At 46.5% G+C, this 26,470-nt stretch overlaps 2 protein-coding genes across 5 annotated transcripts in view; both read left to right on the forward strand.

Moving 5' to 3' along the window:
- The window catches only part of FBLN5 (fibulin 5), a 78,876-nt gene extending 59,423 nt beyond the window's left edge, over positions 1 to 19,453 (forward strand). For 2 of the 4 annotated variants that reach the window (XM_030802942.1, XM_030802941.1), the window contains 5 exons: positions 1,425 to 1,544; positions 5,623 to 5,745; positions 7,315 to 7,441; positions 11,200 to 11,395; positions 18,479 to 19,449. In XM_030802942.1, coding sequence (XP_030658802.1) covers positions 1,425 to 1,544; positions 5,623 to 5,745; positions 7,315 to 7,441; positions 11,200 to 11,395; positions 18,479 to 18,640 — 728 coding nt within the window. In that variant the 3' untranslated portion in view covers positions 18,641 to 19,449. Of the gene's footprint in view, positions 1 to 1,424; positions 1,545 to 5,622; positions 5,746 to 7,314; positions 7,442 to 11,199; positions 11,396 to 18,478 lie in introns of all 4 variants that reach the window. The other 2 variants (XM_030802943.1, XM_030802940.1) reach the window with 2 other exon arrangements.
- A 1,870-nt stretch (positions 19,454 to 21,323) lies between these two features.
- Positions 21,324 to 26,470, forward strand: part of TC2N (tandem C2 domains, nuclear) — an 84,630-nt gene continuing 79,483 nt past the window's right edge. The window contains exon 1 of the mRNA XM_012498218.2: positions 21,324 to 21,594. The gene's annotated coding sequence lies outside the window, so the exon portion shown is untranslated. The remainder of the gene's footprint in view (positions 21,595 to 26,470) is intronic.

The raw sequence follows: 26,470 nt of genomic DNA on the forward strand, positions 1-26,470 counted from the left end.
GTTCCCATTGTGTCCTTGTTAGCTGGTGGACTTGGGTACACCTCTCAATCTTTAAAAACAATTATATGTATATGTATGTGTGTGTGTGTGTGTGTGTGTATATATATATATATATATATATATTTTTTTTTTTTTTTTTTTTTTTTTGAGACAAAGTCTAGCTCTGTCAACCAGGCTGGAGTGCAGTGGCATGATCTCAGCTCACTACAACCTCTGCCTCTGGGGTTCAAGCGATTCCCTTGTCTCAGCCTCCCAAGTAGCTGGGATTACAGGCACCTGTTACCATGCCTGGCTAATTTTTTTGTATTTTTTTAGTAGAGACGGGACTTCACCATGTTGGTCAGGCAGGTCTCGAATGCCTGACCTCAGGTAATCCACCTGCCTTGCCCTCCCAAAGTGCTGGGATTGCAGGTGTGAGCCACCGCGTCTGGCCTATAATTTTTTTTTTTTTTTTTGAGACAGGGTCTTACTCTGTCACCCAGGCTGGAGTACAGTAGCATGATCTCAGCTCACTGCAGCCTCAGTCTCCCAGGCTCAAGTGATTCTCCCTCCTCAGCTTCCCGGGTAGCTGGGACCTCAGGCATGTGCCACATCACCTGGCTAATTTTTAAATTTTTTTGAAGAGATAGGGTCCCACTATGTTGCCCAGGCTGGTCTCAAACTCCTGGGCTCAAGCAATCCACCTGCCTCAGCCTCCCGAAGTGCTGGGATTACAGGCATGAGCCACTGTGCCTGGTCCTTCAAAAATGCTTAAACAATCTTATTGATGCATAATCAGTGTGTAATAAACTGCTCCATGATTTTATTAATTTTGACATACATGTACCCACATGAAACCACCACCACCACGCTCAAGATAATGGCTTTCCCATACTCCTTGTGTCCCTTGGTGGTCTTCTCCTTAACCTACTTAACCTCTAAAGTGGGGCATTGGTCTTCGTTGTAAGGATTAAGTGAGTGCAAGATCCTTTCCTAATGAGCAAAGTTATTTATGCATAATAAATATATTATTAGAATCATCGTGGTTATTTGTTAACCTGAAACTTCCAAGTCAGTGAGGGTGAGGGGAGTTCACTGACAGAATGCAACTGGTGATGGAAGGAGCAGGTATTGCCTGGAAATTCCTGGCGGGGGGCGTTGGAGCATAGACTTACTATGTGTATATGTTTATATCATGTGTATACATATGGTTTCCACCTTGCCTGACTTTTGACCCCAGAAGGGACATGTGGATGGAGGCCCCGGTCCTTAAGTGAACACTTTTGGATCTGAGATCATGCTCCCGAAGGTCCTGGGTGGAGAGCCTTGGTACCTGCAACTCTGGTCTCCTGGTGGTGGTAGATTTTGTTGCTGGTGCTTTTTCTGCCTAGTTATTGTGGCTGTTGTTGAGAGGACAGTCAGCAGTGTGCCTTGGCTTTCCACAGATGTGAACGAGTGTGCCACCGAGAACCCCTGTGTGCAAACCTGCGTCAACACCTATGGCTCTTTCATCTGCCGCTGTGACCCAGGATATGAACTTGAGGAAGATGGTGTTCATTGCAGTGGTAATGGGCTTTGGCATTGGAAACTTCCACCTGTACTTGGGGCCTGGGCAGGGGTTGAAGGGCAAGGGCTTCCTTCATAGGTGTTTCCTCTCATTTCCTGGACACATGTCCAGTTTGGGACATCCTCCAGGGCAGTGGGGTCACAATCACACAGAAAAGAGATGAGTCACTTCCCGAAAGGTGAGGTGGAGTCTCATCTTCCTTGTCATCTGACCCTTGATGCAAAAATCAATGGGGCTACCTTCTAGGACAGAGGTGGGGTTGACGAGGGAGAGGAGTCACTCGATTTGACATGTTGGTTTGAGAGCTGTCTGTCCTTACCCAGCACCGACTCAAGTCTTGGGGATATCACAGAAAGTACTTACAGAGGGCAGTGACCCAGGAATAATAGCATATCGTATCGGGAAGGGTTGAGGAGAACACTGAATGAATGAGATCATGTATGGAAGCACACATGTTCTGCGAACTTCTGAAATCTCTACAAATAATCAGTGCCTCACTCCAGGCCTGGCATCCAGGGAACATGCAAAAAAATAGTTCTCGAATCAATGGATAAATGATTGAATGTTGAATGAATGAAATTGTAATAATTTGTTGTGAGAACATAGATGTGATGGGTTAGTTGACCTTTTATAAATTCCTTCCAAGCCCAAGGAAATATGATTTTCTGCCCACGCTAGTTTATGGACTCTATTATAATTTTCTTATTAACTCCCTCTTTTTTTCCCCTAGAAAGTTAATTTTTTTTCTTAGTTAGAAAAATATTATTGGATTGTAAACTCCTTGAGAATAGGGACCACCTCTTACTCACATTTATCACTGTAGCATCCCACATAGAGCCACACACAACTCTTTCTTTCTCTCTCTTTCCCTTTCTTGTCTTGTTTTTTGTAAACGTTAGATTAAAGTACACTCCATTTCAGCCACTTCTGGCATCATCAGCAGTTGTGAATTAGCAAAGTCTAAATTAATAATGCTTCGCTGTGCTTTTCAAAATAAGTGGGCCATACACTAGGGCGTGAAAAATCTTTTTGTCCTGCAGAATGGAAAATTTCCTAATCCAGGTTTTATTGTAACAGGAACTGACCCAGGTCATGAATGGAACTTGTGTGATAGTCTCACTGACGACTAAAGTGTTCTGGGGACAGAGTCCCATGAAACAAATGAACACCTCTTCCTAGGGCCAGGACAGTCAGAGCCACAAGCAGGAAGTTACAGAGAGCCCTGGGCTGATTAAATACCAGGCCCAGAAACAGAAATAAAATACCCTCAGGCATGAAAAGCCACTTTCTTCCTAGATTTCAGTTCCCTCCATGGCACTTCTTGGGGAGTTGGGGCCAAGGAACTAAGAAGTGTGGAAAATCTAACATTATGTGGTGAGATGATTTGTTTCTCCAGAATGCTCTGTTAATCCACAGATGTTTATTGCCCTACTGCATAGGCCATATAGCAGAGTGACCCTGGAGGAGCTGAGTTCAAATTCTAGCTCTGCCATTGACTATTTTTCTTGACCAAGTCACTCCCTGAGTCTTAGTTTCATCCTTTATTAAAAAAATCAACCAGCCAACCAACCAACCAACCACCCTCATAGAGTGGTCAAAAATTAAATAAGCTGGCGCAGCCCAGAGGGTGGCCCAGCTCCAGGCTGGTTCCAGGCTGGCTGGAAGCTGCTGCTTCCCATGTCCCAGGGAGGATCCAAGGTAGGCAGGCCACTGAGAGACAAATATTCCTGCCCACCCCACAACACTCTGGACTTTTCTCTTTCAAGGAGGTTTTTTTGGACACAGTGGAGTTTTAGTCATTACATGTTAATTTATCTTCCCTAAGTGTAGGTGTAAGAGACTTTTGGCTTCTTGAGAAGCTTACATCCCTGCCGATTTGGCCAAGATTTTCAGTTGACTCATTTTGTCCCAAATGGCCAACTTGTCCTCCATGTTCTCCATGATGCACACCCTCCTGAAGACTTGGTGTGACCCCGGGTTATGTAGGGTTTCTAGAGCAGACTGGCCCAGGATAACAGGGTGATGGAAAGAGTCTGTTTCTGCACCTTCCTACTTAACCCCTTTCTGCACTTCTCCATTTCCCGCAGGCACTGTTATCCTCACTGTGTTATCACAGCTGGGGTGGCCCCTCCGTGTAGCCCCAGACCCCTCCTAGCCTTGTCTCTCAGGGATTTGCTAAGCTGAGCTGTTCCTGGAAACCATGGTGGGTTCTCATGTGGAGGAGTGAAAGTGGCCTAATACGTGCTCCCTGCCAGAAACTGGGCTTGTATTTCAGCTTTCCACTGGAGGGTGGAGCCACAGCCCTAAGCAAAGTCTGGGAATTGCAGACCCAAGGATAAACCGAGTAGGGTCTGTTACGGCCCCTCCCTGCCCGGTGGGAGTTGGGAGTGGGTGCTACACTCTCCATCTGCCCTAGAGCTAACCCTGCTTGGGTGCTTGCCCCAACCTCAGGGCTCCCCAGCTCCACTCATCCCTCAGCACAATTACTCAGGGAGACATTACAGTGTCGTGTTTCTAAGTGTAGGATCTAGAGGCTGGGTTCAAGTCCCAGCTTTCCTCCTTACTTGCTATCTGTGAACTTGGTCAAGTTAGCTAACCTCTGTAAGCCTCAGTTTTTCTTCTGTAAAATATGGAGAGTGATAGCACCTCCTTCATATGGGGTTGAGGTGAGAATTAAATAAGAGGAGGCATGTAAAGCATTTAACCCAGTGCTTGGCATATAGGGAGCCTCAGGGATTAACAGACATCACTACTACTCTACTGAAAGTATGAGTGGAATCTACAAACTTGGAAATAAAACAGGACACTCAGTTACGATGGGCTGGAGCCAGAGACCCGGGGCTCTACAAGGCTTCCAGGGGAGGTGGGGAGGCACAACCAAAGCAGATATTACCTGAGCACACTTGACTTTTCAAATCAGCATCCTAATTCTGCTGGCTGATAACACATCACCTGAGGACCCCTGAGAGAGACAGGAAGGAGTTTTTCCTTCTGGCATGTGAGAGGCACAAGGCGTGTAACACCCGGAATTATCTGATGGTGGAGAGGCAGCTTCTTTTGCGTTGACACCCTCTCTGGGTGACTCTAGCCACCAGTGGTCTGTGAGTGAGAGAGTAATCCGAGGACATGTCACATGGGGAAACTAGTGAAAGCAAGTTTTTGGGAAACAACAAATGCAAGAAAAACATGTTTTCTTTGGCATGCTTATCGAATGAGGTTCAAACAGGGGCTCTGTTGCCAAACTCTGTGTGTGATGAAGAGTTGGCTTTTCTGAAACGTCTGCATCTGCATCAACCACCATGGCCCATGCGGATGAGTTGTAAATCACATGGACAGGGGCTCCCCTCCACAACAGGCTGGCTGGAAGCTGCTGCTGCCACTGTCCCAGGGAGGATCCGAGGTAGGCGGGCCACGAAGAGAAAAATTATATCCCTGCCCATCCCTCACCACTCCAGAGTTTTCTCTTTCAGGCAGTTTTTTGTTTGTTTGTTTGTTTGTTTACACAGTGAAGTTTTAATATAATTAAAATCCTGGCCTTTTGGATATGTCCCTTAATTGTGACTTTAAGAACAATATTGTTCCTGAAGTTGGGGAAAGAGGTGATTGGAGGGGAGTTGGCACTGCGAAAGTTGCCCCTTCAGAGGGCCCGCTAGGGCCAGGGAATGTTTTTTGGGGTCTTGGGGAAACCCCCGGAAAATCCCAGTGGGCAAAGAAATCTCAGCCCCTTGAGTGGTCAGAGGTGGAGAGTGGATTCCCCTACATGGTGAAATAAGTTTATAATGAATGGAAGGTGCAGCTGAGTGAGAGGCAGATGTTGGAAACTCGATGGAGGTGGATTTCAGCTCCATGTAGAAAAGAATTTTCTGACAATTAGAGCTGTCCAAATATCAATGGGTATCCTCATTAGGTAGTGAGCTCTCCATTGCTAGAAGTGCCGGAGAAGTGAATTGACAGCTTCTTGGCAGTAAAGCCATTGTATGTATCAAGACAGTGTGAGAGTTGGAGTAGATGGCCACTAAGCTCCCATCCCCATGTAGACCGGGATTACAAACAGCAGGTGTGACTTGTCACCCCAGATATGGACGAGTGCAGCTTCTCTGAGTTCCTCTGCCAACATGAGTGTGTGAACCAGCCCGGCACGTACTTCTGCTCCTGCCCTCCAGGCTACATCCTGCTGGACGACAACCGAAGCTGCCAAGGTAAGGCTGTCCGGAGGGGCCTGGCTGGGGTGTATGTGTGAGGTGGAGCTGCTTCAGGGTGTCATCTGGATGTCCTCACCTGGGGAATCATGTGCAGCTTTTGGAAGGTGGCAGGGGTGGGGATGTCAGTGGGTGCTGGTGGCTCTCATGGTGGCAGCTCTAGGAAGGATGCCTGGCCTGGTGTCTTCCCTCCCTGTAACCCATCCTTTGGCCAGGATATTGGCCACTTAAACTTCTGTAATCAACTCTGCAGATGCAGACGGCAGCCTGTAAGCGTGGCTTTCTGCCTCCCCAGGCAGATCTCTGAGGCTCCTCCGAGAACTGCTCCAGAGCTAAGCAGGACTTTTATGGCCTGGCCAGAGCCCTGGCTTTCTTACGTGGCCTGGAGGGCAGTTTGGTTAGCCTTTCTCCAAGTGATCTCCTAGAGCGTGTTTGCCAGGGAGACCTCATGCACCTGACTGCTCTGTTCCTGGAAGGGCTGGGACCCCAGACTGTAAAGGGGGTGGGTCTTCTCCTGTTTGCCTGCTTAGCCTGGCTTCCAGCCCCATGCTCCACCCACTGAGGGGTGATTGCAGAAGCAACTGACCCATTCTCAGCCTCCTTGAACCTGCCTTATCCCATTGCCAAGCAAGAATTCTCCGTAGTAGTGCCAGGCAATAGAAATATCATGTGAGCTACAGACGTGAGCCATCTATGTAATTTTACATTTTCTATTAGCCACATTAAAAGAGGAAAAAAAATGGTAAAATTACTTTTACTACTGTATTTTCTTTTCTTTCTTTCTTTCTTTTTTTTTTTTTTTTTTTTTTTGAGACAGAGTCTTACTCTGTTGCCTAGGCTGGAGTGCAGTGATGTGATCTTGGCTTACGGCAGGCTCTGCCTCCTGGGTTCAAGCGATTCTCCTGCCTCAGCCTCCCAAGCAGCTGGGACTACAGGCACATGCTACCATGCTGGGCTAATTTTTGTATTTTGTATTTTTAGTACAGGTGCATGCCACCACGCCAGGCTAATTTTTGTATTTTTGTATTTTTGTGTTTTACCATGTTGGCCAGGCTGGTCTTGAACTCCTGTTTTTACTACTATGTTTTCTTTAATGCAGTATATCCAAAATATTATTTCAGCATGTATTCAATATAAAAATTATTGATGAGATGTTTTACATTCTTTTTTTAAATTTTAAAAAATATATATATAAATATATATAAAATATATACAAATAAAATTAAGAGACAAGGCCTTGCTTTGTTGCCCAGGCTGGTCTTGAACTCCTGGCTTCAAGTGATCCTCCTGCCTCAGCCTCCCAATGTACTGGGATCACAGACATAAGCCACTGTGCCTGGCTCACATTATTTTTTGGTACTAAGTCATCAAAATCTGGTGTGTATTTTCCACTTACAGCACATCTCAATTTGGATCAGCCACATTCCACGTACTCAGTAGCCTCATATGGCCTGTGGCTGCCGTATTGGATAGTACAGCTCTGTAGTAAGATCCAGCCTACCCCACCCCCACACATCTGGCCTGGCCAATAATGCCCTGCCTCCGCTTCTTGTCTACCCTGCATTTCAGACATCAATGAATGTGAGCACAGAAACCACACGTGCAACCTGCAGCAGACTTGCTACAATTTACAAGGGGGCTTCAAATGCATTGACCCCATCCGCTGTGAGGAGCCTTATCTGAGGATCAGTGATAAGTAAGTCATGGCGTCCGCCTGGGGAATAGAAACCTGATGAGGGCCTGGCTCAGGAGGTTGGCGGTGTGGTGTGAAAGAGAGTGCACCAGCCAGGAAGTCAGGGCACCTGGCCTACTACCTATGTCATGTGCTCGTGTGTGTGTGTGTGTGTGTGTGTGTGTGTGTGTGTGTGTAGAATATAACAGAGTAGAATAGATAGAACAGACTGGAATAGAAAATATCAGAGTGCATTGCACATAGCAAGAGTCAATATTGTTTTTTGAAACTTATCTTTTAGTTTTGTGTGCTACTGGTTTGCAGTGCAAAGTGTGCTACTGTAGGTTGTCAAAAAGTTTGCAAAACATTCCATTACAAGTTATAGGATCTGAAATACATCCCTACATGCAAGAAAGAACTATTTTTCAAAATGTTTGACCACAACACACAGTAAGAAACACATACAAGCCTGGGCGCAGTGGCTCATGCCTGTAATCGCAGCACTTTGGGAGGCTGAGGTGAGTGGATTGCCTGAGCTCAAGAGTTCGAAAGCAGCCTGGCCAACATGATGAAACCCCATCTCTACTAAAAATACAAAAAAATTAGCTGGGCGTGGTGGCACACGCCTGTAGTCCCAGCTACTCAGGAGGCTGAGGCATGAGAATCGCTTGAACCTGGGAGGAGGAGGTTACAATGAGCTGAGATCGTGTCACTGCTGTCCAGTCTGAGTGACAGAGTGAGACTCTGTCTCAAAACACACACACACACAAACACACGCACACTCACACAGAGTTTTCTATCACTCCCCTACTCATGCCAGAGCTATGCAAAGATTCTCTAGAAAGCTAACCAAGCCGAGAGTTGAGTCAGGGTTCTAGAATCTCCTCTTCCCTCTAATGACTTTGTTCTGAATACACAGGGTCTTTTAGAGGTTGGCTCCTAAATGTAACACGCATAGGACTCACCTGGTGATCTCGTTAGAGTGTGATTCAGTGGGTTTGGGGTGGGCCCGAGATTCTGCCTTTCTGGCAAGCTCCCAGGTGAAATGAATGCTTCCAATCTCCCTGGACTGCTCCGTGAATATTGAGGTGCTGGAGAGTTGAGTATTGAGGTGCTGGAGTGTTGAGTATTGAGGTGCTGGAGAGTTGAGTATTGAGGTGCTGGAGAGTTGAGTATTGAGGTGCTGGAGAGTTGAGTATTGAGGTGCTGGAGAGTTGAGTATTGAGGTGCTGGAGAGTTGAGTATTGAGGTGCTGGAGAGTTGAGTATTGAGGTGCTGGAGAGTTCTCTCATTGGCTCTAATCAAGTTTCTGACATCATCTTGGTCAACATTTTACTAAATCACCAGATGGCAAACATTAGAGTTGAGAGAATTAAAGTTAAGACAATTTCCAAAAGGTGAACGCAGTAGGACAGTGGCTTTCTGTTCCTGGCATAGTAGCGGTTCCTTTTCCTTCCCTTTTATCCCTTTTTTAAACCATCTCAGTTCCTCCTTGGCCTCCTATCTTCCAAATGTTCACACATTGACTTCCCTTGAGCAACACCAAACCGCAGCATGGGAGATAAAAGGATGAATCAGACACCCCCATCCTGCCCTCTCAGAATACAGCCTCTAAGAGAGGAATTCATGGCTTACCAGTGATTCCCACTCTGATAACAAATTGGCAAAAGAGAGGATAATGCCGGGATGGTAGGGTCCTTTAGAGACATCTTCACTTGTTGCTAAGAGCTGTGCTACTAAGCAACCCTTTAGAACAGGGCTCTTTGACCCCCGATGTAAGGCCTGTTTGTGGCAGAGCAGAGCTCCAGGCTGCTCTTCCCAGCTTCTATTCTTGGTTCTCTCTGGGTTTTTCCAGGCTGCCCTTGTCTGTGGCTGGGGAGCTGACCCATTTCAGCTTGCAGCACTGAGCTGGAGTTACTGGTGGAGTCTCTGGCATGACGCTGACAATGCTCCGTGACTCCCTCGCTCCAGGCTCCAGTCCGGTCAGACTCCGGCAGCCCCTTCCAGCTCCTTGTCCAGTTCAGGTGTCCTGTGCTTCTGCCAGTCTGAACAGGACTTGCTCGTGCCTTTACCTGTGCCCAGGAATGGCCAACCTCCCTGCTTGTGTGCACAAACTTCCGGCCATATGGAAGGCATTCCTTTCATCTCCACATAGCCAGACCTGCCCCATCTTTCAGGTTTCAGCACAGATGCCACCTCTCCCAGCTGTTTGTGGTCCTCTTCAGCTAGTAGCCATCACTTCCTCCTCCAAACTTCTTTTAGGAAACAATGATTTTCTATGCCACACACGATACTTTATTGTGGCCATTTTGGCACTAGAGATACTTTGACTTGGCTATTTTGATGCAGCCTTAAAAAAATGAAACTTGCTCTGCCACCCAGGCTGGAGTGCAGTGGTGCAATCACAGCTCATTGAAGCCTCAACCTTTTGGGCTCAAACAATCGTCCTGCCTCAGCCTTTTAAGTAGCTAGGACTATGGGTGTGTGCCAGTGCTCCTGGCATATATATATATATATATATATATTTGGTAAAGCCAGAGGTCTTGGAATCCTGGACTTGAGTCATCCTCCTGCCTCAGCCTTTCAAAGTGCTGGGATTATAGGCATGAGACACCATACTCTGCTCAGAATGAATGGAAATTTATAAAAAGGAAGAGTAGGATGGATGGTTTAGATGGAGGAATCCAAAGGCCTCTCTGAAAAATGACATTTGGGCTGGAATGGGAAAATGAGTTGACCTTAACTAAATAGAGAGTGGAAGATCAGAAGGAACAGCATATGCAAAGGCTAGAAGGCAAGAGTGCCTTGAAGGCCCTGGAGATGGTTGGATGTGGACTCTCTTTTGGAAGTAGAACCAACAGGTTTTGTGGATAGATTGGAAGTTAGAGAGCGGCAGAAACACAGCAAGGTTGACTCCTAGCGTTGGCCACCACCGCACGTCTCAACAGACATCTTCATCCTATTGTGAACCCTGGCCCCTAGGTGGAGTCTCAGGGCAGGGTCAGAGACAGAGGAAGGGGGTGTTGGGGTGAATCAAGGGGTATCTATAACAGGCATTCTTTGGTAGTAAAAGTCAGTGATTTTATATTAGGGCACTCTGCTAATAGTTGCGTTGTATTAGAGGTATTTGTGTCTATGATTTATTTCTCCTATTAGAAAGTAAACTATCTGAGGTCAGGAGCTTATTATTCATTGAATTTCCAAAATGTCCAATGTCACATCTTGTACATAGTTCTAACTCTTGTTTATCAATTATTGAATGACAAGATTTGATTATATTCGATTCAATTACATTCCATGCAGACTGGGCTGAGCGCAATAGAGAATGTACAAAGATCCCCAGGACCTGTTAATCCAATTTCTTACTTTAAAAATTTCTTTCTTTCTTCCTTTTTGTTTTGTTTTGTTTTGTTTTGTTTTGTTTTTTGAGACAGGGTCTTGCTCTGCCGCCCAGGCTGGAGCGGCATATTTGGCCTGCATGGCAAATGTAAAGTATCTTGGAGAGTGTTCTAATGTTCTGCAAACCAGAGATCTAAGGTTTATATTCTATTTAGTAGCCAGAACATCTGATTGGTGAGAAAAGTCCATTCTCTAGGAAACAGAGCTCGCCTACATGCTGGAAAGTTTTTAGACTCAAGCCAGGAGCAGAGACATTCTACAGTTATGGCATTTGGATGCTAAAAATGGGGTGGCCTCATTTTCAGTGTTTTAAGAGAGGAAGTAGGCACGACCAGCACCTGGAATGGATTTCTTGAGTTCTCACATGATTTCCCTTTCCACAGCCGCTGTATGTGTCCTGCTGAGAACCCTGGCTGCAGAGACCAGCCCTTTACCATCTTGTACCGGGACATGGACGTGGTGTCAGGACGCTCTGTTCCCGCTGACATCTTCCAAATGCAAGCCACGACCCGCTACCCTGGGGCCTATTACATTTTCCAGATCAAATCTGGGAATGAGGGCAGAGAATTTTACATGCGGGTAAGAGGGAGTGGGGAGTGGGGACGCCATCTGTCACAGTGGCCTTGTGCTGTCTCTCCTAGGAACATGCTGTATGCAAGCAGGTAAGAGTGGAGCTAGGGGGACAGGTATGCAGAGAGAAGAGTGGAGGGTGTGGTTCAAGGTCCTGGTTTCCACCACTTTCTGTGTAGTCTTGCAGAAGATGCTTCTCCTCCTGGGCCTCAGGATCCTCATCTGTGAAATGGGAAGTGAGGCCAAGATGCAATCTTAGGTCTCTTTTCTCCTAATATTCTGTTGGAGAGGCATTCACGTCTCCATTTTTCCACCAACCCATGTGACAAGTATTTCTTAAGTACCTACTATGCAGGCCAGGCACGGTGGCTGATGCCTGTAATCCCAGCATTTTGGGAGGCCAAGGTGGACAGATTGTCTGAGCTCAGGAGCTCAAGACCAGCCTGGGCAACATGGCAAAACTCTGTCTCTACAAAAAAAAAGTTAGCCGGTCATGGTGGCAGGCACCTGTAGTCTCAGCTACCTGGGCCAGTGTGGCAGGGAGGTGGTGTGAGATGGGAGGATTGCTTGAGCCCAGGAGGTCGAAGCTGCAGTGAGCTGAGATCACACCACTGTACTCCAATCTGGGCAACAGAGGGAGACCCCGTCTCTGAAAAACAATAAAAATAAAAACTTGGTGGCTTAAGGCAAAGGAAATTTATTCTCTCATAGTTCTAGAAGCCAGGAGTCTGAAATCAGTTTCACTGAGCTGAAATCCAGGTGTCAGCAGGGCTGTGCTCCTTCTGGAAGCTCTAGAGGAGAATCCGTTCCATGTCTCTTCCAGCTTCCGGGGGCCACCAGCCCTTCTTGACTGTGGCTGCATCACTCCAATATCTGCCTCTGTGGTCACACTGCCTCCTCTTCCTCCTCTGTGTGTATCAAATCTCCCTTTGTCTCCTTCTTATATTGACACCTGTGAGTAGATTTAGGGCCCATTCAAACAATCCGGATAATCTCTCTGTCCAGATTCTTAATCGCATCTGCAAAAACCCTTTTCCTTATAATGGAACAGGTTCCAAGGATTAGGACTTGCATCTTTTTGGGGGCTATTATTCAGCATGCCACACCCAGGAATCTGCATTTCTAACAGAGGCTGCTGTGATCTTCCAGGGTCACTGCGGGGAGCCATATTGAAAAGGACAGGTTCATGGGAGTTTATATGCTTTCATTAGAGACTGGGCCCTATGAAGTCATGGGCCACAAGGCAGGAAGACAGAAGTCTTCTGGATAAGGCTGGCTTTCTGAGGGTCCATGCTGTCTGAAGCTGCGGGACCATCCCCGGGAAACAACTCAGTCATTCTAATGTGATCTCTGGAGCCATGTCTTCTACAGTTTAACAATTTAACAATTGTGTGATGTGACCTAACCTCTCTGGACCTCTAGATGAGTGTTTACTTTAGGATTAGATGAGATCATCCACTTAGTGCCCTGTCTGGAATACTGTTTTTATCAAAGAAGCGGAGTTTGGTGGTGGGGGTGAAACAGTCAATGACTTTCTTTTTCTCATGCTGTTGGATCAAACCTGTGAGCACCTGGGTTACATCTCAGGTCAATTCCCTAGGATTCACAGGCATGTTCCATTTCGATTGGATTGTCTCATTCTCTCACGTCAAAAGTCTGTGCTAGTTTAAATGGAAACTTCAACCTCTCTCTCTTATCCGCTGTGAAGTTTCTCCCTGTCTCCTAGTTCAGAGCAGGCAAGGGGTGTGGTTGGCCTCTGCCCTGCCTTCTTCTCACCCTCCCAGTAACAGTAGTGCTGGCCCTGGCTCCTCCAGGGCTGGTGGGAGAGGAGCAGGTGGTAGAAAGGGTAAGGCTGGAAGAGTGAGGCTCCTCCCCGATTGTAGCCATTGTAACCAGGCATTGGTGCTCCCTCAGGAGCAGAGACCCCAAAGCTGTTGCTCTCACAGGATGCTTTTGTGGGTCTTTTGGAGATTTGCCTAAGGACTTCACACTGACCAGTCCCTGATATGGGCAGTAGGGCCTGTGGTTGGTCACCTGCTACTCCAAACCTCTAAGCCCCTAATTCTGGGGCTATGTCTCATACAGATGTTCCATGGTGGTAGTGAGGTGGAGGGTGTCACTGCATCCTGGCAGCAGACCTTACACAAGGGCCTTTCAGGATGTCAACATCAGCTCCTTGCATTCCCCATTCCTCATTATGGTGTGGGGCAGCTCAGGGCTCACATATCCAGACTTCTCCTGGAGAGAGTCTGGTACCACTTTCTGCATCCTTGAACTTCAGGGTCCTGCATCTCTGAACAGTTTTTTTTTTTGAAACCCCTCTTGATTGAGATGGAGGCTGGTAAGTGTGTTTAATAAAATATATGTAGAGTTGGGCACAGGGGCTCATGCCTGTAATCCCAGCTACTCTGGAGGCTGAAGTGGGAGGATCGCTGCAGCCCCGGAGTTCAAGTCCAGCCTGGGCAACATAGTGAGACCCTGTCTCTACAAAAAAAGATTAAAAAATTAGCCAGGTATGGTGGCATGACCTGTAACCACAGCTACTCTGGAGGCTGAGATGAGAAGATAACTTGAGTCCAGGAGTTCAAGGCTGCAGTGAGCTATGATTGCACCACTGTACTCCAGCCTGGGTGGCAGAGCGAGACCCTGTCTCCAAAAATAAAAACAAACAAACAAAAAAGTATGTATGTAGGCTGGAGAGGGTGACGGAATGAGGGAAACATCTGGCTTTGGATCACAGCTTTGTAAGTCCTGTATAACCCCAATAACTCCACACATAGCATCAGCAGCAAGCCATGTATAGTGCCTGTATGTGCCAGACAATATTCTAAGTGCTTTCTATATAGTAACCCTTTAATCTTCACAAGCATCCTATGATATAGGATGGTTTTATCATCTAGATTTTACACATGAGAGCACTGAGGCACAGAGCTAAGCAACCTGCCCGACTAGTCTCACAACTAATAAGCACCAGGGCAGGATTTGAACCTAAGCAGCCTGGCACCAAAAATCTGTGCTGTTATACTTTTCTTTAGAATGGGGAGGTATGCTTTACCTACTCTTCCAGCTTTGGGGTCTCAGATGAAATGGAGATCACAAGAAAAGTATAACATCCAGTCACAATAGAAAGTATTCAATAAATAGCAGTTATGATTGTATAGATACTATTGTGGCCACTGCTACTGTTGCTGCTACTGTTGCAAGGAGGCTGCGAGCTGCTGAGCCCTGGAGAGCTTGGGAATGCTACCCAGGGGACTGGAGCATTGTGTGGGAGGTGGGGCTGGATGGCCATCCAGGCTCTCACACCCTTAGATTCATTGATTTGATTATAACCACATGGGAGGAGCTTCATCTCACCCCGCAGGCAAACCACACACACTCGTATGCACACACGCACACACTTATGCCCACATGCATACATGTACACACACACACAAGCCCATTCATAAGCCTTATTGGCTGTCTGTCTCTCACTGAGCCCTAGAAAGAGGACTGATAATTGGCTTTGGCCAGGTGGCTTGGGGGTCATAATTAGGGCCGGAAGAAGGAGCAAGGTCATGGGGTTCAGACTGTGCCAAAGTGCACTTCCTCCACGACGTGGATCAAGTGGCAGGGCCCATGGAGGCTGGCCTGCTACAGCGTGGCTGCTTGCCACAGGTCAGACCATGCCATCCCACAAGTTGATTAGAATACACCTGAGTGTGTGTGGGATCAGGGCCAAGAAGACATATGGCTGGTGGGCTGTTGGCAGCCGACTCCCAGTGTGGCCAAGTCCACTGGCATTCAGTCATTCGTGTGCATTCTTCCGTCACCAGTGTGCATTCAGCACCACTGCATATGAGGCTTCAGGTCAGGCACTGAGCGTGGAGAAACAAACAGGATGTGGTCTCTGCCCTGGAGGAACCCACACACACCTTAGCAGAGAGGGGAAAACAACCTAGCAAACACAACACAAAGTGGCGATTCTCAAGTCAAGTCCAGACCCATGGGATGGTGAGTAAACGGAGAGGTACAGAGACCTTATCAGAGAGTGTAGTGGTTAGAAGCATGATTTTTGGAGCCATAAAGTCTAGTAGCATGCAGTAGTTTTGTGGCCTTATGTAGTATCCCTAACCTGCTTACAGCATAGGATTATGAAGATTAATTAAGAGGGGTAGGAAACGTTGTAGCCAGATGCTTGGCATCATAACCACCACCATCATTACTGTCATCACCATCCTTCTCCTCATCTTTTCGCACCACCAAGGCTACTAATGCCCACAGGCTCTCAGGGGTTTATTTCATTAATGCCCTGGCTCTGCCCTAAAAGCCGAATGTGGAGGTGGCTGGCCTCAGCTCTTGTGGCAGGTACTTGAGCTCTTCCAGGTGCTTGTGAGTAGGGTGGACCCAGGTGGAGGCTGGACTCACTAGCTTCTACAGTTACTTCCAAATGGGAGAGTCTAGGATTTCAAATGGGATAGTTGAGGATTCTTTCATACTCAGGAGACATTTACCAGGAGAGCCCAAAGGAATAACTTGGAAGTTTGCACTTGCCCGATTCTCCCTTCCAGACCTTGGCCTCTGCAGATCTCCCTCCGGAGGGCTGCCTCCAGCTCAGGGTTCTCAACTCTTGGTCTTTGTTCACGCAGTGAAAGCTGGTGAGATATTTGCATATGTAAAGGCTGCAGGCATTTCCTTGTGTGGCTTTACCCTCTGAAGTCCTGGCCCAGGGCTCAGGTTTCGTAAGGGCTGACGAGGAAGTCCAAGAGATCTTCTGCACGAGGAGGTGCCAATAACGTGGATGCTGACGGGAACAGGAGAAACCAGTGCCAAGAGGAAATTGTGTGGCTGTCAGGCTGCCGATAGCCTCATGGATAGGGGAGGTCCCGGCGCCTGGCCTGCACCTGTCTGCCATCCCCACCCTTGTCTTACCTGTGGTGGCTCTTGGGGATGTTCAGAGCTTTATGGGGCGCCCTCACTTTATGGAGACAGATAAAACATCTAGTGTAGCTTTAAACCAGCTAGATTCCTTTATTTCGCAGAGACTGTTGCTTTCAGCTTCTAGGCACACGGCTGGGCTCTGCAGTGTATGGGAAGTGATTGTCCAGCCCATCCCTTTTCTTCCTCACGCTGTTTCCTCTACCAGTGCCAATCTCTGTCCCTTGCACTGACCGCGAGCATCTCTCATTAGGTCGGTGCTAGGAAGAAGTGAAACACACATCAGCCTCTTCTGATATCTGCTGTGCAGTGAAAAAAGCCCTGGGGCTTGGGGTCAGAAATACCCAAATGGAAGCCCTTGGCCTTGCCCAAGACTAGTTGGGTAACCCTAAGCAATTATTTAACCTCATGGGACCTCAGTTTGCTTACTTATAAAATGGGGGAGTAATGAGTCATACCTTTCATACAGCACTTAGACAAGGACAGCCAGGCCCCCCCCCCCACCTGTGTCCTGTGCTTTTAGATCAATATTTCTCAATAATTAATGTGCACACAAAGCCCTGGGGATTGTGTTAAGCTACAGATTCTGGCTCAGTAGATCCTAGCCCTGAGATTCTGCATTTATAAGAAGCTCCCTGGTGATGCCCATGCTGCTGGTCCAGGGACCACACTTTGAGTGGCAAGGCCTTTCAGGGTTTTATGAGAATTTTTTTTTTTTAGCTGGAGTCTCGCTGTCGTCCAGGGTAGAGTATAGTGGTGCGATCTCTACTCACTGCAACCTCTGCCCCCCAGGTTCAAGCAATTCTTGTGCCTCAGCCTCCCAAGTAGCTGGGATTACAGGCACCTGCCAACACACCTCGCTAATTTTTCTAGTTTTAGTAGAGATGGGGTTTCACCATATTGGCCAGGCTGGTCTCAAACTCCTGGCTTCAAGTGATCCACCCACCTCGGCCTCCCAACTGCTGGGATTACAGTTGTGAGCCATGTGCCCGTCCATTTTATGAGGATTAAATAAGCAGATGTACATAAACATGGTTAGAAGAGTGCCTCACACATGATGGGTGCTCAGTAGATGTCATTCCTCTCTGCCTTCCTCCTTGAAAGTTTTAGAAAAAGACTCAGTGGAGGAGAGAGGTCACGTGAAATTATTAGGACCACAGTGATCAGGTTACAGAATGGTGAAGCTGGAGATGACTCTAGGGTGTCTAGAGGGGGGCTCTTAAATTCCACCTTGCCCAGGCATCACCTAAAAATATACTGACATAGAAAATCTTGGAATGGGCCCCTAGAATTGTTAGTTAAAAAAAAAAGTTCCAGTAGCTTTTGATGCCATTTTTTTTTTTTTTAATTACTGATCTGGTCCAAATCCTCATTTTATTTTTCCTCAGAAACGTTTTTTAAAACTTTTATTCCACTTTCAAGGGTACATGTGCATGTTGGTTGTATAGATAAATTACTGTGTCATAGGAGTTTGGTGTACATATTATGTCATCACCCAGGTAATAAGCATAGTACCCAGTAGGTAGTTTTTCTAGCCCCTCCCTCCTCCTGCCTCCCACCCTGAAGCAGGCCCTGGTGCCTGTTGTTCCCTTCTTTGTGTCCATGTGTACTCAATGCCAAACCCTCATTTTAGAGATGAGCCCCAGATAGGTGAAGTGACAGCCCTAAGCCATGTAGAAGTTTCAATCAATGATTCATTCATCATTCAATATATATTTTCTGAACACCTTCTGTGTTCAAGGCACCACGCTGGGTTCTAGGGGGACTCAGTGGTGAAAAGCCTGACCCCAGTACCTGTTCTTACAGAACTCATAGCCTAGTGGGGGCCTAGATATCAGACACGGATCAGGTAGAGAGTGTGGACAATCATGCATGCTCATAAATGCCTTCCATCCTGTATAAAGTAGAGGCTGCAGCGGCAGAGGTCGCAGGGGGACCTGACTTAGATTGGGGAATCAGAGAAGGCTCCTCTTAGGAAGTGACCTTTCAGATGAGACCTGAAGGGTTTGCAGAAGAGTCAGGTGGAGAGTGGGCAAAGCCAGGGAAAGAGCGTGGCACAGTTGAGGCACTGAGGGGGTGCCAGTTTGACTGACGGAGGCAAGAGAGCGCCCAGGTGGGGCTGCAGGGCCACCATGGAGGCCTTTTCTCACTGGTGTCCCCCGGTTCTGTCCATAGCAAACGGGCCCCATCAGTGCCACCCTGGTGATGACACGCCCCATCAAAGGGCCCCGGGAAATCCAGCTGGACTTGGAAATGATCACTGTCAACACTGTCATCAACTTCAGAGGCAGCTCCGTGATCCGACTGCGGATATATGTGTCACAGTACCCATTCTGAGCCTCGGGCTGGAGCCTCCGACGCTGCCTCTCACTGGCACCAAGGGACAGGAGAAGAGAGGAAATAACAGAGAGAATGAGAGCGACACAGACGTTAGGCATTTCCTGCTGAACGTTTCCCCGAAGAGTCGGCCCCGACTTCCTGACTCTCACCTGTACTATTGCAGACCTGTCACCCTGCAGGACATGCCACCCCCAGTTCCTATGACGCAGTTATCAAAAAGTATTATCATTGCTCCCCTGATATAAGATTGTTGGTGAATTTTCAAGGCCTTCAGTTTATTTCCACTATTTTCAAAGAAAATAGATTAGGTTTGCGGGGGTCTGAGTCTATGTTCAAAGACTGTGAACAGCTTGCTGTCACCTCTTCACCTCTTCCACTCCTTCTCTCACCGTGTTACTGCTTTGCAAAGACCCGGGAGCTGGCGGGGAACGCTGGGAGTAGCTAGTTTGCTTTTTGCGTACACAGAGAAGGCTATGTAAACAAACCACAGCAGGATCGAAGGGTTTTTAGAGACTGTGTTTCAAAACCACGCCTGGTATTTTCAACCATAAAAGAAGTTTCAGTTGTCCTTAAATTTGTATAACGGTTTAATCCTGTCTTGTTCATTTTGAGTATTTTTAAAAAATATGTCGTAGAATTCCTTCAAAAGGCCTTCAGACACATGCTATGTTCTGTCTTCCCAAACCCAGTCTCCTCTCCATTTTAGCCCAATGTTTTCTTTGAGGACCCCTTAATCTTGCTTTCTTTAGAATTTTTACCCAATTGGATTGGAAGGCAGATGTCTCCAAACTGATTAAATATTTGAAGAGAGCTTGTGTTTGGTTCATTTTGACATCATAGAAGAGTCAGCCTTTGGGGTTCTAGTTCTGTTTAAACCTGTTTATTGTGTGCTGGCTTAGAAAGCTCTCCAGAGAGCTAGGGCATTATCTGTGACTCTGGCAAATTGATGGGAGGGGGGCGGTGGGTCAGAGAAATAGGGGTGGTGGGGAAGTTAGGGGGAGGCATCATCCCTGAGTCCTGTTTCATCTGATTAGAAAACAACCAATAAGCCTTCTCTTATGTAGATTATTTCCAGTGCTCCTGCAGAATAGGAATGTATTCAAGTTACTTTAAACCAGTGGCCCTCAACCCTGGCTGCATAGAAGGATAACCAGTAGAACTTTGGAGGAAAGACTGATTCCCCGGGACGTGCCCCCAGATACTCTGATGTCATTGGGCTTAGGTAGGGCCCGGCCATCAGGATTTTTGAAAACTTGACTACGTAGCCAGAGTTGAGAATGTATTGTTATAAACCCTAGAAAGAGAGGTGGACAGATGGGGCTGGAGCCCTAGCTGCCTTGCCCTCAATGTCTTTTCTGCTCATTGTAGGATTCATTATTCTTTTCCTGGTCAGGGCCTCTGGATATCCTTCAAGTCTTAGAACCCTGTGCAGGGGCCAAGAGAGTCAACACTGCAAGTCACAGGAGAACAGGTTGAGATGGCTGTCTTTTGTCCCATCCCAGGAATCAACCCAAGGCTTCAGGAAAAAAGTGCACTCCCTGATAGCCGAGGTGGAGTCTAAAGATCCATCTGAGAGTGCTCCCGTCCTACCTGTTGGTGAGGTATTCATTAAGGACCCACACAGTGCCTATCAGAAGTTGTGCCCTGGACCCCTAGTCTTAGTAGGCATTCCACAGATCCTTATGATATGGACAGGAGACAGGGAAATGCTGGGTAGAAGAGGGTGGTTCCCTGGCAAAGGCCCCACCCTCTAGCCTGGATACCCATGGCCCTAAATGAGGACAGGCATTCCTGTTTTCATCCCTAAAAAGTTGCCTTTTGGCCTGCCATGTCCCCTATCCTGTACCCATATAAACCCTGAACCCCAGGCTCCAGGCTCCAGAAGCAGACAGAGAGACAAGAAGATGAGCAGACACGAATGGCAGAACAGCACGGTAAAGAAGGAGAGAAGAGAAGGAACATTGGAAGGAATTCGACTGGAGACGATCTGAAAACTGGCCCCTGAATGGCCAAACTCCAGGGGAAGATCATCTTCCCACTCCATCCCCTGTCCAGCTCCCCATCCATCCTACTTAGAGCCACCTCCACCACTCAATAAAACCCCTGCATTCATCCTGCAAATCCATGTGTGACCTGATTCTTCCGGGATGCTGGACAAGAGCTCAGGATACAGGAAACTGTCACACTGGCCCTCTGCCCTGGCAAAAAGGGAGAGGGTCCACTAAGCTGGTTAACGCTTAAGCTGTCCATGGATGGCAAGGCTGAAAGACTGCACTGTTTCAGTGCCTACTTGGGCTTTGGAAGTCACAGACACCGACTCCTAGATGCCGTCATGGGGCTGAGGCCCAAAAGTGCTCACCCTGGTTCCTGCACCTGCCTGTCTGCATGCTCCCCTTCCCATAAGGGGTTTCAGCTTGGGGCAGCTGAACAGAGAGCCACACCCCTGTTGTACATCCTGTAAGGGGGCTAGGGAATTCTGTTCCACTTAGTAGTATCTTAGGCCTTCAGTGGAAGGAAACAGCATGTTCCACTCCCTGTAGCATCCAAGAAGCTGCAAGTCCTCCCTCCTCACCCCAAGAGCATTTCTCACACCCACACCACACACCTCACTTTGCTGTTGGCTGTGGTTATTTTTTTCTCTAACTAAGCACATCTAAACCATGCCTAGTTGTGGTTCTTCAGTCTGGGTCAAGCGGTGTTAGCAATCACATCAGCAACAAATGGCTCAGGATGCTCTGGTTTCAAAGCTCAGAAAACAGAGGGTGATTCTCTTTGGGCTCAGCTCAGCTCTGAGGAGCAAAGGCCAGAAGGCAGCAGTGAGCCTGGGTCCCTGCTGTGTGGGGAGACTCAGGTGCTGGGAAGAAGTGTGGAATCAGAAATGCTGAAGGTGTATGTGAGCTCTGCACCGAGCACCTCCGAACCACTGCCTCTGGGCTCAACAGAACACAGGGGTAAGTTTCCATGAACTTCTCAAAAAGAAGGCTGGGAAGCTTCCTGTCTTGATGATTTGAGGACCCACTGGTTTCAGAGGTGCCACATTTGGAACCAGATCCGAGTCTCTAAGGTTTGTGTTTTATTCGTTCATGTCAAAATGTGGCTTCCTGCTTCTAAGAACAGAAACACAGAGAGGCTCATAAAAGCAGCCTCCAAGGGCTTCTTGGACCTCAGATTGCCCTTTCAAAACATGGTCTGATGAGTTTAGTGTAAATGCATCAGAGGCATGTGGGATCCATTTACCTTAAAATACACTTGGGCCTAAAAATTAAGAGAAAAACAGTCCAGGGCAAAGTGTATACTGCAAAGTCAAGCTCCAAACATTTGGGAAACAGTTCTAGAGGCTGCTGGAACCCCAAATGCTACTTGCTTTACCTACCCCTTGGGAATCATCAAATGTTATTTTTTGTACAAGATTGGGGGTGAGCCTGCTCTCTGATCCCAGTGCTGTGCTCTGCTGTGCAGTTCCAATGGGGCAGGCTGTTTCCTGGACCCTGAGATCCCCAGGCTCCCCGTGCCTATTCCTTGTCAGCTTTGCCCCATCCAGGAGCTGGGCTGAGAGCTTGTCAAGTGACCCCTGCTTTGTACCACTCCATCAGGTCCTGAAGAATGAAGGGTACCAAGGTGGAAGGGGTGCAGGATTAAGAACAGGGACGCCTGCAAAAGCTCTCGTGTTACCAGCTCATCTTCCAACTTTCATATGGGTGAAAACGTTCATTCAATTGCTTCTAATTCTGAAGTTTTGTGATTCCTTGAAATGTACTTTGGGGATGACAGCCAGCATTGCCATTTCGCTGCAATTTCAGAGTTTGGCAGTGGTTTGCCAATCATAACACTTTCTAATTGGCACAAAATCCACCTACCTGTTGCCTCTCAGGCTTCGTTAACATACTTCAAACACTATCTTAGGTAAGTCTTGGCCCTTGGGGTGTTATTTGCCCAGATGGTAAAAACATTTAAGTAGGTCTGATTATTTCATTTTCAGTGATTTCAACGCATTTTTGTGGCCTGGGTGTTTACCGTAATATGCCCAAGTTGTTCATTCTGAGCCAACGGGGTCACCCACGGAGAGAAGACTTGACAAAGGAGCTCTTCTCTACTCTCCTCTTGCCAGATGAAATATTGTTTGTAAAAGGTCTTTGTCTTGAGAGGATCACATACTTTGGTTAAGAATTCACTTTGGTTAAGCCGGTTGCTGGATTCAGAGGCATGAACAGCACAGATAGTCCACCGATAACTTTATAATAACACCTTTAATAACTTTTTAATAACTTTAAAAAGTTGTTAAAACTTTATAAAAAGTTAATTTAAAACTTTAATAACTTTTTAATAACACCTTTATCCAAGGGTTTATGCAGCATACACGACAAAACTGGAATATAATGTGGTAGGTGCAGTAGCAGGGTCAACAAAATTATTTTAGTTAGATTTTAAAAATTATTAAGACATCTATTTTATACAAGAAAAATTCTTATGAAAATTTATAGACATGTGTTTGAAATTTAGAATAAGTTGCCTCTGCTTAGAATTATTAAATATTTTGAAAGGAAACACTAATAAATGCTAGATAAACTTTTTCTTTCTTTTTGGTACAATTTATGTTTACTTTAGATGCAATATTTTCTTATCTGAAAAAAAAAGTGAGCACTTAGCAAATCTCTTCATTATTTTGGAATTGGCCAATGCTCATAAACTACAAACAAACATACAGATTGTTCCTTGTGGTGATATTTTTGTTTTCAAATTTCTTAGTCCTGTTACTTAACAAATGGCTGATATCTTTGTTGGAATCCCTGAACATAGCTAAAAGATGTTTGTTTGTTTTTTAAATAATCAAGAGGCTCCAAGACAAAGGAGTGCACAGAGGCAAAATTTATCACTTTGGTAGCTTTTGCTGGGATGAAAGCCTCCAGTTAGAATGTTTGACTTACTAATGGTTCTTAATAATGAATCTTAGCCAGCAGCCATCAGAGAAATAAATCATTAAAGTGAGAAAATGAGTGTCAACACAGGAATGATCTATTGAATTGCCATTATTGGTGTTCTTTTGGAGGGGAACTGCATGTTGAAAGGCAGTGACTTTTTCAGGAATTTGGAATATTCTGGAGCAATAATGTAAAGATGAAGGCAGGGAGGCTGGGCACAGGGGCTCATGCCTATAATCTGGGAGGCCGAAGTGGGCAGATCACTTGAGGCCAGGAGTTCAAGACCAGCCTGGTCAACATGGTGAAACTCGTCTCTACTAAAAATACAAAAATTAGGTGGGAGTGGTGGCACACACCTATAATCCCAGCTACTCAGAGACTGAGGCAGGAGAATTGCTTGAACCCAGGAGGCAGAGGTTGCAGTGAGCTGAGATTGCACCACTGCGTTTCAGCCTGGGCGACAGAGCGAGAGTCTGTCAAAAAAAAAAAAAAGATGAAGGCAGGGTAAATTGTACACACATACAAATACAGTGTCATTATGATACCTATTTATTAGGATTTGAGAAGTTAATTAATATTGATTTAAGGCCACAGAGTCATTGGATCACTTGATTCTATTTAAAAGAAGTTTTCGTTTGGATAGGATTGTTTTGGTTTCAACCTGTTCCTGTTTTCTAAGTCTTCCTTTCCAGCCTTCTACTCAGAATGAATTTGACATTTCAAAACTGGCTTGTATGATGATAGTTACTATGCTTTAAAATAGGGTAGGTGCTTTGGGATCTTTGGAGTTTTAATGTACGAACCATTCATAATTTATCCCTAAAGCGAGTATGGATTGTTTTATTTGTGAATGTTCTACATCCCCTGATCTGAAAACTTACCAAAAAAGCCAACATTGAGATGAAGCAGGGACCCCTTTTAGAGGCCTCCTTCCCCCCACTCCCCAACAGGCATGGAAATAAAGCGAAATCTTGAGTTCCTTCAAGGGAAATTCCAGGCACCCAGCTAGCCCGGAGAAGTTAAGGAGCAACTTGGTAAGCAAGAAGGTAATAGTAGCTTAAAACAATAGCCAGGGAAGTTAGAGTTGCGAGATGTTTGGTTCCCTACAGAAACTAAAGGTAACATCTTAACATATATCCCTGAGTTGTTTTTCAGAAACCCAGACCCCCACCAAATGGATCCCCTGGCATGCAGACCTCAGATAAAGGAGAACTGAGGACTGAATTCTGACCTCTGTTCTTTATTCTGGTTTTTTTTTTTTCTGTCAGGGTCTGGCTGTGTTGCCCAGGTTGGAGTGTAGTGGTGTAATCATAGCTTACTGCAGCCTCGACCCCCTGTCCTGCGATCCTCCCATCTCAGCCTTTCAAGTAGCTGGGACTACAGCCATGTGCCACCATGTCAGGCTTTTTTTTTTTTTTAGAGATGGAGTCTGGGGTCTCGTTTTTTTGCCCAGGCTGACCTTGAGCTCCTGGCGTCAAGTGATCCTTTCACCTTGGCCTCCTAAAGTGCTAGGATTACAGCTGTGATCCACCATGCCCGGCCTCCATTCTTTGTTCTAAACTTTTTCCTGAAGGGCCTGGAGGAAGTCATACCCACGGGCCAGACCCCACATTCTTTTCTGCTGAACCCAAGTCTTTTGACAAAGCTTCCCTTCTTTAACCAATTCCAAATCAAAAAATCTTTGAATCTACCTATGCCCTCGTAAGCCCCCCACTTCAAGCTATCTCACCTTTTTAGGCCAAACCAGTATATAACCTCCATGTATCGATTTACAATTTTGCTTGTAACTTCCACTTTCCTGAAGTTTACACCTGCCTTTAGAAACCCTTGCTTGTAAGCCATAGGGGAGGTCAGGTCTTAGGCGTGAGCTGCCCAATTCTCCTTGCTTGGTGTCTTGCAAATCAATCCCCTTCCTTCTCCCACTATAAAACTTTGGTGTGAAGGTTTGGCCTTACTGCGCTGGGCAAGCCAACTCCAGTTTGGTGTGGTAATATCATTGAAACCAAGCTATGATATTTGTAGATACCTTAGATCTTTATGGTGATGCTGTAACCTCGTAGTTTTGTTTTGTCTTATTTTGTTTTGTTCTAGTTCCACATTTAAAAAGATCTCATGGAGGTTCCTGCCCCAAGGCTGGCATTTCCACACAGCCAGTCTTTCCAAGCCAGTCTTTCCACACCAGTCTTTCTAAGAAGCAGCCCTATGGACCAGTAACAGCTACATTTTTGTTGAGCAAAGGCACTATTAAAATCATCATCTACATCTTTCGGTAAAACCATAGTTAGTCAGGGAGATCCTTTCAACTCAGAAGTCATACAGAGAGGTAGAGTCCTTTGGAAGGACTCTGGCTTTTTTTGTTGTTGTTGTTCTGTTGGAACTTTGGAATGTGTTATCTTGTTAGGGCCTTCAATGCGATTAAAGAAAAGAATCTAGGACATCATTTTTCACCATAAAAGCTGGGACTTTTCATCAGTAGGTGGTGAAGAGTTCCCAGGTGTACTCCAAGAAGTTTTGGAACAATAAGGCACACCAAAAAGAAGCAGGCTGCCTCATTTGGAGTGACTGCAGGGATGGGGCAGGCCGCAGGGAGGAGAGGAAGTGGCTCCTTCCAGCAAATGCTGAGCCAAGGTGCCCTGTGCTCCTCACACTTGATCTGCAGCAGCAGGAGGCTTCCATCCTAGGAAAGTGCCTCGAGGCTGCTCTTGATCTTAATTTTCACCAGATTTCCCTCAGCCCCACTCCGCTCCTTTGCTGGTTCAACAAAGACCAACAAACTTGTTGACGGCTGAGGTGAAAACCAAGAGGAAGGCAGATATGGGGCTGGTTCTCTTTCTCTTCCTCTTCCTCCCCGGCTCAAACTCTGAATCCATGCTTCACTTCTTTTTCTTTTTTTTCTTTTTTCTTTTTT

Source organism: Nomascus leucogenys, chromosome 22a (assembly GCF_006542625.1).
Source record: "Nomascus leucogenys isolate Asia chromosome 22a, Asia_NLE_v1, whole genome shotgun sequence".
In the NCBI taxonomy this organism is placed as follows: Eukaryota; Metazoa; Chordata; class Mammalia; order Primates; family Hylobatidae; genus Nomascus; species Nomascus leucogenys.